This window comes from Glycine max, chromosome 14 (genome assembly GCF_000004515.6).
Source record: "Glycine max cultivar Williams 82 chromosome 14, Glycine_max_v4.0, whole genome shotgun sequence".
In the NCBI taxonomy this organism is placed as follows: domain Eukaryota; kingdom Viridiplantae; phylum Streptophyta; class Magnoliopsida; order Fabales; family Fabaceae; genus Glycine; species Glycine max.
Genome location: NC_038250.2, coordinates 43,551,040 through 43,568,232, shown reverse-complemented (window position 1 = coordinate 43,568,232; position 17,193 = coordinate 43,551,040). Strand labels below are relative to the sequence as shown.

The 17,193-nt window shown below is 33.5% G+C and overlaps 1 protein-coding gene across 2 annotated transcripts; it reads right to left on the bottom strand.

Moving 5' to 3' along the window:
• Positions 1 to 1,293: 1,293 nt before the first annotated feature.
• On the bottom strand, positions 1,294 to 8,686 carry LOC100783378 (uncharacterized). Of its 2 annotated transcripts, none has more exons than XM_003544740.5 (3): positions 8,237 to 8,686; positions 2,721 to 3,472; positions 1,294 to 2,065 (listed from the first exon to the last, which is right to left on the bottom strand). In XM_003544740.5, exons 1-3 carry the CDS (start codon positions 8,522 to 8,524, stop codon positions 1,594 to 1,596), a joined length of 1,512 nt encoding a protein of 503 aa, XP_003544788.1. In that variant the 5' UTR covers positions 8,525 to 8,686; the 3' UTR covers positions 1,294 to 1,593. The 2 variants fall into 2 exon arrangements, with proteins under 2 accessions (XP_003544788.1, XP_040865313.1); XM_041009379.1 differs by lacking the exon at positions 8,237 to 8,686 and adding an exon at positions 5,115 to 5,131.
• Positions 8,687 to 17,193: the final 8,507 nt, after the last annotated feature.

Below are 17,193 nucleotides of genomic sequence, written 5' to 3'. Positions count from 1 at the left end.
GATTCAATTTAGATAATATGACTAAATTGAATTGATTTCAAAATTAAGAGCGATTCTAGTTATAAGATATCTAATGAAATCATTGCTGGAATTGAGATCTCATTCAAAGAGAAAGATATCAAATATCTGGAGTTCCTTTTTGTATATTATATGGATGATCCGATTCGTAAGGACCATGATTGGGAATTTTTTGATCGTCTTTCTCCCTCCGAGAAAGAGGCGAAACAAATTGAAAAAAATGAACAAAAATCTGACAGACTTAGGTCTCATTAGCATGCGTCAGGGAATTGAACATAAAATTAGCCAGGGATAGTCAATATTAATAATTCTATCTGAATTAAAGAATTATGGGAATTTTAAGATATCTATGGTGGGAATGTCGGTTGTTGGATTTTTCCATAACCATTGTTATAACCCCGAGTTAAATTTTTAGGCTGTTGCTTTCTACACCTCCAAAATGTTTCCTGCATCCTTTTCGAAATGTTTTTTTACCTTTCGAATTGATCATTCCGAAAGTCAAATTTGCAATCAATCTAAAATAGAGTTTTGCATTCCAGATTAATCCGAAAGCTAAAAAAGGACCACAGGAAACAATAGCCTAATTTCTGGTTCTCCCTGCCGGTTTGCCCTGTCCTCTATACATGTCCTTTTTTTTATTTTTATATTTCTTATCCTCTAAACATTTTTTTTTGCCTGGCATAGAGAATTTTTTAATTCCTAAAATCCATAAAATATTTGTTTTAAAGTGAAACAAGAAATAAAAAATTTATAATTTATAACTTTTGACAATCAAAAGATTAATTTTCTATTTCATATTTTAAAATATAATGTTTCGACTGTTAAAATTGTTTAAATTCAAGTTAGTAAACAAATTAAAAAACTGATTTAATAGGTTTAAAATCCATTTTGATTTTTTTATTATCTTGATTCTCACAATGTTAAATAGCTAGAAGAACTATAAAATAAAAAATTTCTGACGTTAAAATATTACCACAAATTACAAATATCTTATTCTTTGTTTGACTCACATTTAGCATAATAACTAAAAATTACATTTTACAAATTTTAAGAACTAAAAAGAACAATTATAAATTTGGTGAACTAAAAAAATAACTCTAATTTAAAGGATTAAAAACATATTTAAACTCATATATAAATTTCCATTATTAGGCCAATATACACAAGCCCAAACATTTAAAGTTGATATATAGAACATTTGCCTCAGTATTTGACTTGCCAAGGGAATTCACACCACACTTGACATTTAAGAAATTAGAGTGTCTGTCAATTACATTAGCCAAAGCAAACAATTCTATATCCATAGTTTTCCAACCTATTGCAGTTTGTACACGGTTAAATTGCATACAACAAAAGGAAAATCTTCCCTAAAAATAGTGGAAAATAAAACTATGAAGGCTTATACAGTTTCATTTCATCTATAACTGTCCGTGTATGATTCATGCACAAAAATTGATCAAAATATAGTTCTGAAAAATCGTCCACCATTTAGTATACCTGAAAACTCTCTCTTGGGACACACAAACTCATTTGGCCGCAATGCAGACCTGCTAAATTTTTATGATGTCTTTTTAACTATTCTTTGGAAAGTGTCAACTGCCTGTAGAGTAATGTGTTCTCATCATCATCAATATCACCATCATCATAATCCACAATAGACAATTCCTCTGACTCAAACTCTCTATCCATAGCTAAACCACCTGATTCGATTAGCTGCATCTCTGATTCTATTAAAGCCTCCATCTTAGCACGTTCCCTGTCTCTCGGATAGGTCCTATAAAGAAATGTGTAGATTATACAGCATAGAGCCATTGGAATTCCTATTGCAGTGTAAAGAGACTTCGCCAATGATGCAGCATTCTCTCTGTCTGTTAAAATCTCTTGAGATTCACTAGACCCTTCAGGAATGGGCTTATACCCATAAACATGCTGGGCCAAAATCCCCACTGCAGGGGGAGCAAAAGATGATAGTATAGATTCAAAAGATCGGTCCATGGCATATACACTTGTGCGGGATCTCTCTGGAACTATCTCTGCAAAAATTGGACTAATGTCCATGCAGCAGACAAGTTAACCTATGAATAAACATATAACTTTAACAAGCTTTTCTACAATCACACAGAGCTGTCTTTCAGTTCTAGAATCTAGATCACAACAAAAGCAATAAATTATGCTATGTTTACCATTCTATTTCTCTGCCATGGGCACATGCAGAATTGTTTGCACTAAAGTAAACAAAAACTACTAATAAAGATGTACAATACCAAAAGAATTTAATTTTTTTATCCATAATCCAAAAGAATTTAATAATAATTTAGAAAGTGAATTGAAAAGAAAATTCGAAAAAGATGAATTTATTTAAGGTACCTATTAAAACACTACAAATTGGTTTGCTCTAACTTAAACTCTTTTGCATTTTGTAAGCAAGTTTAAGATGGAAGACATTTCAAGTTCAAGTGAAGTGCCACTGGTCTAGAAAGCAGAGAGGACTTTATATTGGTACCTACATGTGTTTAACCAATCACCAATGTATTGTAACATAATAGAACAACATATAAGCTTAACTAATCATCTTAACAAAGTTGGATGGTGTGAAAGATAATACTAGGATGTTTGTAGCAAATGCTGTACCAAATAAGGATAATTGATTGGAAAAATGATTAAGCAAACCGAGGGGAAAATGGTTAGTTTGAGATATGTACTTATTCGTAGCTGGACCATTCCAAGATATCAAGAGCCCCATAATGATTAGAACCAAACCATGAGATATTATCGTGGATGGATCATCTGGCAAACCAATCAAAAGAAGTGCTGCTAGGGGGATTGCTGATCCAGAGCTTATCTGTGCCAGAATTATCCTCCCAGAATTTGGATAGCGCTTGGATAGGATATCTCCCATCTTTCCTCCAAACAATCCCCCAATAGAACTGGCAACCACAAACAAACCCATGAGGAAAGCAGTTTTCTCATGGGAGAAGCCAGTCAGCTCTAACCACATTGGTGCAAATGATAAAGCAGACCAGGGAAAGGAGCCAGTGACACCCTGGGCAACAATAATCTGAAAAGATGAAATCTTCAAAACTGACTTGGATTCCTGAACCAGATCTTTCACTTCAGACCAAAATGTTTTATTTGGAGCTTGCCTTCTACTGTTTGTACCATTATCTGAGAAGTGTGGATCATTGGCAAAGAGGTATACTAAAGCACCTACTATAATGCTTATTAATCCCACAATATGAAAGGAAATTCTCCAACCAGGGATACCAAAGACTGTTATTGGAGCTATCAACACTGAGAAGAGGCCTCCAATAATTGATCCAACATTTCCTGTTAGTTGAAGCCATCCAAAAGCCATGCCACGATTGCTATCATCAGTTGAGTCGGCAACAAGGGACTGAATTGCAGGTGTTACAAGTGCAAGGCCAATCCCATTAAATGCTCGCGATAAAGCTACCTATAATACAATGACTTCAAAGTTCAAAGTGAATACAATCAGCCAAATATCTACAATAGTATAACAGTTATACTGACATGGTTTTAAGAACCCCATATATGTGCTTATTGCCTAGTGCAAAAAGAAAAAAGCCAACGTACAAAAACATGCTTTTGGAAATTAGAGTAGTCTTAACTCTTGAGTACTAATTTCTGTTGACAGAATAATCATTTTTCAGTTATAGTTTTCAGTTAGAGTGTTAGTTTTGTTAGTTATAGCTGAGCTGTCATTAATTGTTTAGTTAGTTACAGTTAATTATAATTAGTTATATTTTAGCTTTATAAATACATGTAAAGAATAACACCTTTTGTAAGAAAGCATTTTATCAATCTAAGATCAAACACTTCTCTGAACTCTGTGTATACTTTCTTCTCTGCAAAGCTTTCTTCTTCTTTCTTCATCATGAATCAATACAGTTTCATTATGGTATTAGAAGAGCTCTGCTGCTTTACTCTGATTCCTTTATCCATTGTTCTTTGCTCTTCGATTTTGATATTCCTAAACCTTGATTCACCATCTCTGAAATTGATCAATCCCTAAATGTTCATAGTTCCTATTATCTACATCCAAGTGAGAATCCAACAATTGCACTTGTTTCACCTGTTCTCGATCCAACAAATTACAATTCATGGAGTAGATCCCCTATATTTGCACTTGAGTTCGTGATGGAACCCTTCCGCAACCTTTGATTACCAATCCCCTACATCTTGCATGGAAGAGATGCAACAATATGGTAATTTCATGGCTTGTTCATTCAGTTTCAGCTTCAATCAGACAAAGTATCTTATGGATGGACAAAGTAATAGACATTTGGAAAGACTTGAAGTCATGATATTCACAAGGAGATTTATTGTGCATTTCGGATCTGCAGCAAGAAGTTCCAGCTATCAAACAAGGTGATTCTTCAATTACTGATTACTTTACAAAATTACGCATGATTTGGGATGAATTAGAAAGTTATAGACCAGATTCAATCTCCACGTGTGCAATAAAATGTTCATGTGATGCACTTGCTAGTGGTAATGGAAAGAAAAACACAGGATCAAGTTAAGCAACTTTTGAGTGGTCTGAATGATCAATATGGTAATGTTAGATCAAATATTTTGATGATGGATTCTCTACCTCCAATAGCTAAAGTTTTCTCATATGCTGTTCAACAAGAACGACAAGTGCTTAATTCTATCTTAATTGGAAATCTGAAATTTGAGGTTAAAGGAAGCACAATTAATGCTGCTAGTTCAGGATCAGCACCAACATGTAGTTATTGTGGCAGAGTTGGGCACATTGTACATGTATGCTATCTAAAGCATGACTTTCCTTTTTCCAGAGGAGGTAAAAGAGGTAGAGGTTCATATGGTAGAGGAACCAAAATGTGCAGTCATTGTGGTAAAAGTGGACACACTGTTGAGGAATGCTACAAAAAGCATGGTTACCTCCAGGACATAAGTTTTAAAATAACAAAGCTGTAGTGAACAATACTGTAACAGGAGAAGCAGAAAACGATAATGACAGTGATCAGCTAAAACAAGAAAATGGTGATATTCGTTTTACAATTACATAGCAACATTATAAGGCCTTGGTGGCTCTAATTCAGCAATCTAACCTTGGGGATTCATCCTCTACACCTCATGTTAACCAAATTGGTACTTTTCCACAGCACAATGTATCTGCTGTAGGGAATGTTCTTCCTTTCATTTGCACTACACACAATGAAAATTTTGCAACCTGGATATCGGATTCAGGAGCGAGATCACGTTTCTTCATCCTTGTCTTCATACAATACATATAAACAAATTAAACCCATTATAGTCAGATTACCAACAAGTGTTATCCACACACTCAGGAACAGTAAAATTGTCTGAGTCCTTATCCCTTGTTGATGTTCTTTATCTACCATGTTTCTATTTTAATCTTATTTTTATTTCCAAGTTGGTTTCATCTCTGAATTACAAACTGACTTTCCTCTCAAATAAATTTCACATAAAGGACGCCAGCAGCCTGAAGATGATTGGTACAGTTGATGCGAATGATGGATTGTACAAGCTAGTCATGCCTTCAGCCTTCGATATGATAACAACCAGAACCACCAATGATGTTGCTATGACATTTTTCTGTAATAAAGTGCCAATGGATTTATGGCATTTTCATTTAGGACATGCATCTCATGATAGATTACATGTTATGAAACAATCTTATCCCATTATCTTCAATGATAAATCATTTGTATGTGATACATGTCATCGTGCTAAGCATATAATGTTACCTTTTCCCAATAGTATGCCGTTCATTCTTTTGATTTGATACATGTTGATATTTGGGGACCATGTGCCAATCCTTCCATGAATGTGGTCATCGATATTTCTTAACTGTTGTTGATGATCACACCAGATATGTTTGGGTCTTTCTCAGGAAAACAAAAGCTGAAATGCAATCTCTTTTGAAAAGTTGTATTACTCAAGTTGAAAAACAGTTGATACCAAAGTAAAAACCATTCGTTCTGACAATGGTGCAGAGTTTCTCATGCATGAATTTTATGCTTCAAATAGGTATTATTCACCAACCATCTTGTGTTGAGACACCTCAACAAAATGCGATTGTTGAAAGAAAGCATCAACATCTTTTAAATGTTACTCATGCTTTGTTATTTCAATCACATTTGCCTCCCATATTCTAGTCTTTTGCAGCAATGCATGCTTCACATTTAATAAATTGTTTGCCAACTCCTTTTCTAAATAACATTTTACCATATCAAAAACTCTATGATATACCTTATGATATTTCTCATCTTAGAATTTATGGTTGTCTGTGTTATGTAGGCACTTTAACTGCTCATAGAGGAAACTTGATTCTAGAATTGTTCCTTGTCATTTTCTTGGGTTTAAACCTCATACCAAAGGATATGTTAATTCTAATCTTCAAACTCAAGCCATAGAAGTTTCTTGCAATTTGATCTTCTATGAGGATTGCTTTCCTTATTCAAAAACACAATCTGCTAATTCCTCACCCTTTTCTTCCTCCATATTGCCATCTTCCAAAACCACATATGATGATTTATCTACTGAAGATATTTGCCAAAATGGCATTCATCAACCAGACCCAACTTCTGAATCAGAAACCAATTACTCACCTACTTCCATTTCTCCCTCAAGTTCACCTTCCCAATCCCCTGAACCTCTTCCTTGTTGTTCTGATCAACAGAAACAAAGGCCAGCAAAGTACAATAACTTTCATACAACTTTCACATTTGTTGTTACCACTCATACTTCAAGTATTCGCTATCCTCTCTCTTCAGTCATTTCTTATGATAGACTTTCTTCATCACATCATAGTTTTGTCGTGTCCATTTTCTCTAATGTTGAACCCAAATCTTATACTAAGGTTGTCAAATATGATTGTTGGGTAAAAGCTATGCAACAAGAGCTCACTGCTTTAGAGCTGAATCATACATGGGTTTTAACTGATCTAGTCTTCGCATAAAAATGCTATTGGCTGTCATTGGGTGTATAAAATTAAGCACAAAGCTGGTGGTTCTATTGAACATTACAAGGGCAAATGGATGGTCTTAATTACATGAATATTTTTTCAAGAACATACGAAACATATTGAGATTGATTGCCACATTGTTTGGGAGAAACTTAATTCTGGCCTCTCGAAGTTACTACCTATTTCCTCTACTCATCAACTTGCTGATATCTACACTAAAGCCCTCCCTCCTGGTGTTTTTCAGACTTTTCATTCCAAGCTGGAAATGTTTGATATCCATTCCTCAGCTTGCAGGGGGATGTTGACAGAATAAGTTAGAGTGTTAGTTTTGTTAGTTATAGCTGAGCTGTCATTAATTGTTTAGTTAGTTGCATTTAGTTATAATTAGTTAGTTATTTTAGCTTTATAAATACATGCAAGGAATAACACCTTTTTGTTAGAAAGCATTTTATCAATCTAAGATCAAGCACTTCTCTGAACTATGTGTATACTTTCTTCTCTGCAAAGCTTTCTTCTTCTTTCTTCATCATGAACCAATACAATTTCATTAATTTCTTATACATTTTTAAGCACACTTTAGTGGAATAAAACAATCACAGAATCACCTATCTTTTGGAGAAGTTAAATGAGAGAGTTTCTAATAAAAAGTTATCAACATAATTTGATTTTTGCTTATTCAAGAAACTGTTCAATTTACTTTCATATTTTCTCTTCCTTTTCCTACAAGTGCTTAGCTAATGGCATAAGTTGATTTTAGTTTATGCGATAACTCAATTCAATTCATTTTACCTTCCTATTTACTTTTCTTATATATGGTCATGGCATAAGTTGATTCTAGCTTATACAAGAAACTCAATTCATCTTACCTGCACACTTTTCCTATAAGTCCTCATGCACAAGTTTATCCAAACAGGATTAATCTACTTCGCGATTCGCAAGAATCACATACCTAAACTAGGCTCCTATGAAATAAGTAATAACAATTGGTGATAAGAAAAGCAACAGTTGATATTTCAACATATCCATTCATGATGTGCTATACACGTGCAACGACTTATATTACCCAATTTTACCCTCACCATCCCTAATTAAAAACCACACTATGCGAGAGAAATTGCAAAGCTATAAGGTTTTGAAATTTAGAAACACTCTCCTCAATCCTATAGCTATATAGTTAAGCAAACAAAGACATTCACTCACAATTAAAGAGTAATGAATAATACGGTAAGAAACGGCGGTGACCTGGAAGAAAGTGGAGGAGAACGCGACGAGGAAGGTGGCGGCGGCCCAGAGGAAGGCCCCGACGGCGATGACGTGGGCGCGGTTGTGGCGCACGGCGAGGTAGGCGGCGACGGGGTAGCAGGAGGACTGTACGATGGATCGGAAGAGAGTGAGGTAACCCAAACCGGTGGGGTCGGTGTGGAGCGCCGTGCCAACTTCCTTGTACACTCCCGGAAGCAGCGACTCGTCGGCCCTCTCCATTATCCCCGCCAGGTTCACCAGCAACAGCGTCACCGTCTCCGCCTTCATCTCCACTCTCACTAACACCAACACTAAATATTTGTTAATTATTAATTATCTCTCTTTTTTTTTTTCTCTTGTTCTCTTGAGTGGATCTTCGAAATGAAGTCGAACAACACCGTGCTGCTTCATTTCTAGCTCTGAATCCACGATTTGTGAATTGGTGATGATGTCAGTTGTTTATTCCAACTTTCGTTCAAGTTCAGTGCCAGCTGGCGGCGTTTCGGAGGCGCCAGCGAGGCGTTCTTGTGGGCACGTGTGAGATGCACAGAATGACTAGTCAGTCGGTCGGTCACTCCTTACTTACCCATTTGATTTTACTTTTACTTTTTATTTGTATAAAAGAATTGGGTGGATAAATTTCTTTAGAATCATTTTTAAAAGAAGAAAATGTGAAAAAAAAAATGAGATGAGATTTTTTATAAATTAATTAATGAAAAACTCATTTAAATTAGAAAAGCTTTTCTTTTTTTTAAAGTACTTCTAAAAAAACTTATACCCAATTACTAAATTTGGGACTTCCGAACAAGCTTTTCTGGAATAGGATCGCATTCTTAACTTCTCTTTTGTCTTCAACTCCGTCCGCGCCTTCTTCCCTAGGTTAGAGTTGTCAACGGTGATGTTGGGTGGTCGAAAAGGGAGGTGCAGGAAGTATAAGCTGCAGTGGCATAGAAAAACCAGAGTAAGCCACGGCCCATATGAGATGTGAGGAGTTAAGAATGAGTAATACACATTACACTGGACAAAAAATAAAAGTAAGAATTTGTTTGGTTAAGATTCTCTGTGAATACTTCTAGGAGACAAAAATAATGAGATTAGTAAAATGGTGGAATCTTCATTAATTAATCATTGGTTAATTGTAGATGTTCGCCCATCTCTTAGAGAAATTAAATGAAAAAAAATTTACAAATTAATTAAGGATTAAGTGATGAAGAGATATTTTAACTTATAAAAAAACATATCTCATTATTTTATTATCTTAAAAGTGATTTTAAAATAATTTCTCCAAACAATCACTAGGACACGTTTGCTGAAGTTATGAGTGGTTATTAATTTGGGTAAACAGACAATTTGGTCAAAGTGTAACTTTAATACTTGAAAGTTGAAAGTAATAAAGGCCAATTCTAGCATAGACAAGTCTCCCATATGGTCTAATATGGACCCTTTCTGAACACTGTTGGATTCATCTCATCCACACACTGTTTTGGTGCACCCTCTGCACTAGATTTTTCTTCTTTCTCCAATCCTTTTTTCTATTCCATTCTGCAATAGGTTTGTTGTCGCTCACACGACTTCGCAATCCATTTGTAGATAAAACTATTTTGATATACACACTAATCTAATGACTGACTGTCAATAGTGGTACAAAATAGATAATGATGATGGTCCACCTAAGTAATGGTCAATAATTCAAAAATTATAATTTATCACTCATTTTAATTCAAAAGTTTTTTTTTTAGAAGCTAAGATAGTATTATTAATGATGCTCAATTCAGCACAAGTAGTGCTAAAGGCCAAGCCAAAAAAGTGAAATACAGAAATTCAAAATCCTCATATAACAATAAATCCCAGCATAACAATACTGCTATATGTACTCCATAACATAAAAAATGCTCTCCCTGCTTATTGAAGCCTTTTAAAAAAACGTTCTCTGTATCCTGACCTTTGAAAATAAATACATTCCTTAATGCAGCACATGAAAACACATTCTTACGACTTGGATTCAATTTCATGCAAAATGGATGATGGATTGTGGATGGAGGGCTTCAAAGTCGTGAAATGTCACGACATCATTATTTGCTTTTCAAATGTTGTATTGTAATTTAAAAATATTATACGTTATTATATGTTATAATATTATAGTATTATAATATTTAAGTTATTATTATTTTAGGGTTTAGTCTTAGTATAAAAATACTATTATTTTCATTGATACAAACTTATGCTACACTATTCATTATTCATTATTTATGTTTATTATGAAAGGAAGGTATGGTTCACACTGCATTTTACAAAGTAACAATCTTATATATTTTTCAGAATACAAAAAGGTCTTTTATTTTCATATTTTTCTTATAGTCTTTGTGGTATATTGTTTCTTTAATGTTAAATACACTAAATTGGGGAGTTTTACTAGAAGATTTTTTTTCTTTCAATTTTTCCTAGTATGGGGTTTTTATATTTAACGTTGGATGCACTAAATTATTTACATTTTTACTAATAAGTTATTTTTGTATTTTTTAAGATGACTAGTGAAGAACCCATATAATAAGAGATAATGCCAGCGACTTTTGATGACGAGCAACAACACGATGTTCATAAACATGAAGAACCAAGAAATCAAAATGAGTCATCTTTATATTTTGAAACTATTAGTAGTCAATTTTCAGAAAATTAAGAGTACTCAAATCCTTATCAGAACAAAGGGAGTGTGAGTACAAATGACCTTTGTGAAGTTTGATATTTGAATCAACAGAAGCAATTATGAATGCCATTAAACAATTTCATTTTGTGCATTCATTTAATTTTGATGTGACAGAGAACAAGAGTGACAAGTATGTTGTCATGTGTAATCAATATGGTAACGGATGTTATTAGAGAGCGAGAGTATCATTCAATAAAATACGCAAGAGGTGAGAGTTGAAGAAAATAAATGGTATTCACACTTGCACAACTTTTCTCATATCACAAGATCATGTTAGGCTCTATATTTGCTCATTTTATTTTGGTCCTCTAATTTATTTAGGTTCAATTTGGTTCTCTAATTTTTTGTATCCAATTAGGTCCTCATTTTTTTTTTGTTCAATTTGATCCTCCAATTTTTAAAATCGATTCATTTTTTTGGGAAATTTTGTATTTTGTGACGGTTTAAAACTACTTAGTGACGATTTTTAACCACCACAACCACAAGTGTGATTTCTTACAATTTAGATCAAAGGACCAAATTGAATTGTCTTAGAAAATTAGAGGACAAATTGAACCCAAAAAAAACTAAAGGGTCAAACTGAATCTAAAAAATAAATTAGAGGACACAAAAACAAATTTAACCTTAATTATTCCACAGCAAAACAAATGGTAGTGAGATGGAACTACACCACAGGAAACCAATTAAAAAACAAATACAAGATCAACAATCCAATTGGAAAACAAAAAATGTTGAGGGATCTAATAAAAAACTCCAGAATAATTGAGGGACATTCTGAGCAATTTAGCCTAACAAAAACATACGAACTTAAGACTTCAATGTCATCCAATTGCTAAACTTTCATCGCATAGGAGCAAGTAATGCAAAATCATATTACAATATAATGTTGAGCAACAGTTGTTTCAAGATGAACTAACTCACTGAAAATCATCAGAGACTTGTTTTTTATTTTTTGAGCCAAACTTTAGTGTTGCCTTTCCTGAAAGATATATATAATTCAGATAATATTTTAATAATGTTATTGAATTTTAATTTTCTATTAATATTTTAATAATGTTATTCAGATAATATTCTTAGAAGCAATAGAATAGACAAGAAAAAAGGTGAGATAAGTAGAGGCTGCATAAAAAAAATAACTCAAAGAAGTCGTCAAAGGGGATGAAAATTTACCTGAGAATACCAAGAGAGAGAGAGAAGGAGACAAGAGAGAGAAAAAGGCGCATTCAAGGTCGGAGGCAGGAAAGAGACAACGAAGGGCAAACAAAGATAATGAGAGAGAAAGTGTTTGGATTGTCAGCAACAAATAATTCGGCAAATTTTCCCATTTGGGGTTGTTTTAAAAACTTTTTCCCCAGATGGGGTGGTTTTGAAACAATTTACCCAAGGGGGCTGTTTTCGACGTAAATGCATGCATGGTGCAAGCAAACCGCCAGTGGGACTAGCGGGTTTGCTGCTAGTGACTGGACTCGCCAATGACAGTGGCGATATGCACATGTTTGACTGGAACTCGCCATTCGAAGTGGCGACATGCGACAACAAGGGAAACCGCCAGTTTGACTGGCGAGTTCCCAGCACGTAGGCCTCAGGGCTAGGCGTCAGTGGCACAGGCCATGCAACAGGCCATGCAGGGTTGCAGCTGCAGCAGGGTGGATTCGCCAATGAGGATGGCGGGATGCGCTTCACCGGAATCGCCAAGCTGGCTGGCGATTTTCTTTGTTTCAAACTTGTCCATTATAAAAGCAGGAACTCAGCTACGCTTGCTACGTTTTCTTCTTCTTCTTCATATTACTCTAGTTCTTCATATTACTGCACTACATTGTTGTTCTTCTTGTTTTGTTTCTGGTAAGTATTTTATACTGGTAAATATATGTTGTATTATATATATATTTTGAAACATAATTTTAGTGAAAATTATTTACGTGATTGTTCCTGTTGTAGGACTGTGCTTGTTCCTGTTACTATTACGTGGTTTCTTCTCCTGCGAGCTATTACGTGGTTTTTCTATTTGGTAAGTGTTTGTTAACTTGGCTTGGTAATTTTAGTTAATATGTCAATATTATTTAAGTTAGATTTTTTAAATTATATATTATTAGTTGTGTTATATATAGTTATATATATATATATATATATATATATATATATATATATATATATATATATATTTTGTTAGGTTAGTTTTAGTTAATTTGATAATATTATTTTTTTAAAATTTTGTAAATTAGTATAGTATTAATTGTTTTATATATAGATATGCTAAGTTTGTTGATGTTAGGTGAAACTTTTAAATTTTAAGTAGTATGTTTAAATATGATTTAGTTGGTATATTATTATTTGTACGTTAGTTATAGTTGATTTATTAATATAATTTTGTTAAGATTTTTAAAATTTGTATGTTATTATTTGTGATAAAATTATTTGTACGTTAATTTTAGTTGTTATGTTATTATTATTTGGTTTAGATTTATTAGGTTTGTATGATATTATTTGTATTATATATATGGTATTTTAGGTTTAGTTAGAATGTGAATATTATTTAGTTTATTGAATTATAGTTTTTATTGAAATATATGATACTTTATTAATTTTATATATACGTTCTTTAAATTTTTTATTCCATGAAATTTTTTTGATTTAATACCATTTTTTTGTGTATAATATTTGTTATATAATTTAAATTTTAATAATTGGAAAAAAAATATGGTCATTTAATTAAATTAATGTAGGTATTTTAATATTTAATTTTGTTATGTATAGAGTATTTTAGTTAGTAAATTAAGTTTTGTTGTGTTAAATTTATGTACGTGTTTTATTTTATAATTTTATTAAGTACGTATTTTAATTTGGTCATTTATTTCAATTTATGTTGCTATGTTAATTTTTAATTATGTTATTTGTAGAGTATTTTAAGTAGTATTTTAAGTTTTTTTGTGTAAAATTTATGTACGTCTAACAATTTTTAATTTTATTATGTATTTTAATTTGGTTATTTATTTAAATTTTTGTAGCTATTTAATTTTTAATTTTGTTATTTGTACACTATTTTAGGCATTATTTTAAGTTTATTTGTGTACAATTTATGTACGTGTTTAAATTTTTAATTTTGTTATGTATTTTAATTTGATCATTTATTTAAATTTTTGTAGTTATTTAATTTTTAATTTTGTTATTTGTAGACTATTTTAGGTAGTATTTTAAGTTTATTTGTGTAAAATTTATGTACGTGTTTAAATTTTTAATTTTGTTATGTATTTTAATTTGGTAATTTATTTAAATTTGTGTAGGTATGTAATTTTTAATTTTGTTATTTGTAGAGTATTTTAGGTAGTATTTTAAGTTTTTTTGTGTTAAATTTTTGTATGTGTAACAAATTTATGTATTTTAATTTAGTCATTTATTTAAATTTGTGTAACTATTAAATTTATAATTTTGTTATTTGTAGAGTATTTTAGAACATTTATTTAAATTTGTGTACGTATTGTTATTTTTAATTTTGTTATTTGTTAAAATTGATGTATTTTTTTATTTATTCAGATTTTAATTATGTGGTATGTATATTTAATTGATTTTTTGTAAATGTAGTTAATTTTTTTAATGTACAATTTTTGTTGTGAATTTTTTGTATTGTATTTTACTTTACAGTATCAATGGCATCTTCGTCGTCATTTTCATCTAGTATACACATTAAGTCTGGTCCAATAGATGGAGACGTTTTATGGCTGCAACCTAACATGTTTGGAATGGGGAACCAGACAGGAAGTTACATATCAGACGAGATGTACCCATCTATCAAGGACAAGAAGAAATACCAGAGGAAATTATTCCTCTGCTTCGCCAATCTGGATTTTATTGGACAATGAAAATGGGGTACCTAAAAATTAATTCTTCATTAATTACAGCCTCGATTGAAAGATGGAGGCCCGAGACACACACGTTTCACTTGAGATGCGGAGAGGCTATGATTACTCTTCAAGATGTGTCAGTCTTGTTAGGTCTTCATACTGAGGGGACACCATTAATTGGTCAGACTAATCTAGATTGGGCTGAATTGTGTGAAAAATTATTGGGAGTCAGACCACAGGAAGGTGAACTTCAAGGCAGTGTGGTCAAATTAAGTTGGCTGGCTCACCATTTTTCTGAAATAAATATCCATGACGGTAACGTAGAGCAATTACAAAGGTTTACCCGTGCATGGATTCTCAGATTCATAGGAGGAGTTCTATTTGTTGACAAAAGCAGCAGTAAAGTTTCCCTAAGATACCTCTAATTTTTACGGGACTTTGAACAGTGCAGCATGTATGCATGGGGACATGCCATGCTTGCTTATTTATACAGAGAGATGTGCAGCGCCACCGATTACAAAATAAAATCAATCGGAGATATGTGCATCTTAATCCAAATGTGGGCATGGGAACGCTGCACGACTTTGGCTCCAAAGAGAATTCCTCCTATAATAGAAAACAAACCACTCGGATACAGGTTAGTTGTTTTAAAAAAATTAATTTGAAAATAATCAATAATGTAACGCGTTGGCACTAATTATTTCATATTTTTTTTGTAGGTGGCTGCGACGTGGAAACCAACATATTGGCAATGATGATCTAATAGTTTTCCGTCGCAAATTAGATATCATGAAACAACATGAGGTAACAAGATCATTATGTATTTGTTAAATAATAAATAAAATGTCATGGTTTAAGAAAAATTAACAATTGTGTTATTGTATGCAGTTTCTGTGAGAGCCTTACACAGCAACTGTTACGTCGATGTTGCCTCCCATTTGTTTGGTTGGCAGTGTGGCGTGGTGCGCAGTGGTGCCACTCATTTGTTTCCATGTTGTAGAGTGGCACCAATCGGATAGAGTGTTGCGACAATTTGGAATGCAACAACCTATTCCGGAGTCTCCTTCGCAACCACAGAATATCCATGGGCTAACGCTGAAAGGAAAACAAGATGAAAATTGGTTCCAACTGTTGGCCTCGTTTATCAGTCAGTGGAATAATCGAGCTGAGTTTAGGGTCGACATTTATCCTTGACAAGAGGGCCTATTGAGTTTTAACTCGGATTACATGGTCTGGTATAGGCGAAAAACAAAAATGTTTGTCGACCCAAACAATGCAAATACGGCTACATTGGTATTTATTTCTTTTTAATTATTTAACTTCAATTTATTTTTTAAATCATTGACATTAATTTGCTTACCCTAATAATTGCAGGGTGAAGTTGCCGAGACATTGTAGTATATGGTGTCACCACAAGGGCGAAATACATGGGCAGTTGATGATCTCGTGCCATATGTGGAAAAGTTAACGATTTTATCCCAAGAGCAAGAGAGGATCACTGAGCCTGTGGCACATGGTCCAGCATCAGAGCGTCCATTTCCCCCACAACAGTTTCACATGCTTCAGTCAAGTGTTGAAACTCGAGGTTTTGACAGACGAAGGGAGATTGTTCAAGCGGAAGATTTTTCCCAGCAAATGGACCAGCGTGGCCATGGAATGTATTACACGCCACCAATATTTTCTCAGTATCCTTTCGAGGGTCATGACACTGATATGTCTGCAAGCGAACATTCATTTGGTGGTGTTGCGGAAACACATCCTCATTTTTCATGGCCGACCATGACCCCTTCGCAGCAACATGATGCCCCAATGGCAACACTTAATGCCCCATTAGGTCCGCAATGGGATGTACCCGGAGCAATACCTGATACGGGCGACTTATTAGGTGTTGATTTGCGTCACGAGTTTTCTGCAGAGGCTGAACAACAAGGGCGGAGACAACGCGCAAGAAGAAATCCGGATCGTCAAGCCCGAAGGTGGGATCAACCATGTGGCACATCCTCGCGCCATCACGGACACCATAATGACTAATTTTGATGTCTCTATTTGAAATTTGTGTTGTATCTTTGTAATTTGAATTTCAGACTTAATTTATGGTATCTCATACTACTTGTTATGAAATTTGTTATGGAATTGCGTTTTCAATGACCATTTGTTATGGAATCACCATCGCGGACACCATAATGACTATTTTTATGTCGCGCATCAAACTAGAATAATAAATAAAGTCATAAAGAAAAATTAAAGTAGACAAATCAAATTAAGTAATGCTAGTAATCATAATGACTATTTTTATGTCGCGCATCAAACTAAGTATATGGTTTAGGTTTAGGGTTAGTGGTTAGGGTTTAGGGTTAGTGGTTTAGGTGAAGGGTTAGTGATTAAGGTTTAGGGTTTAGGGTTAGTGGTTTAGG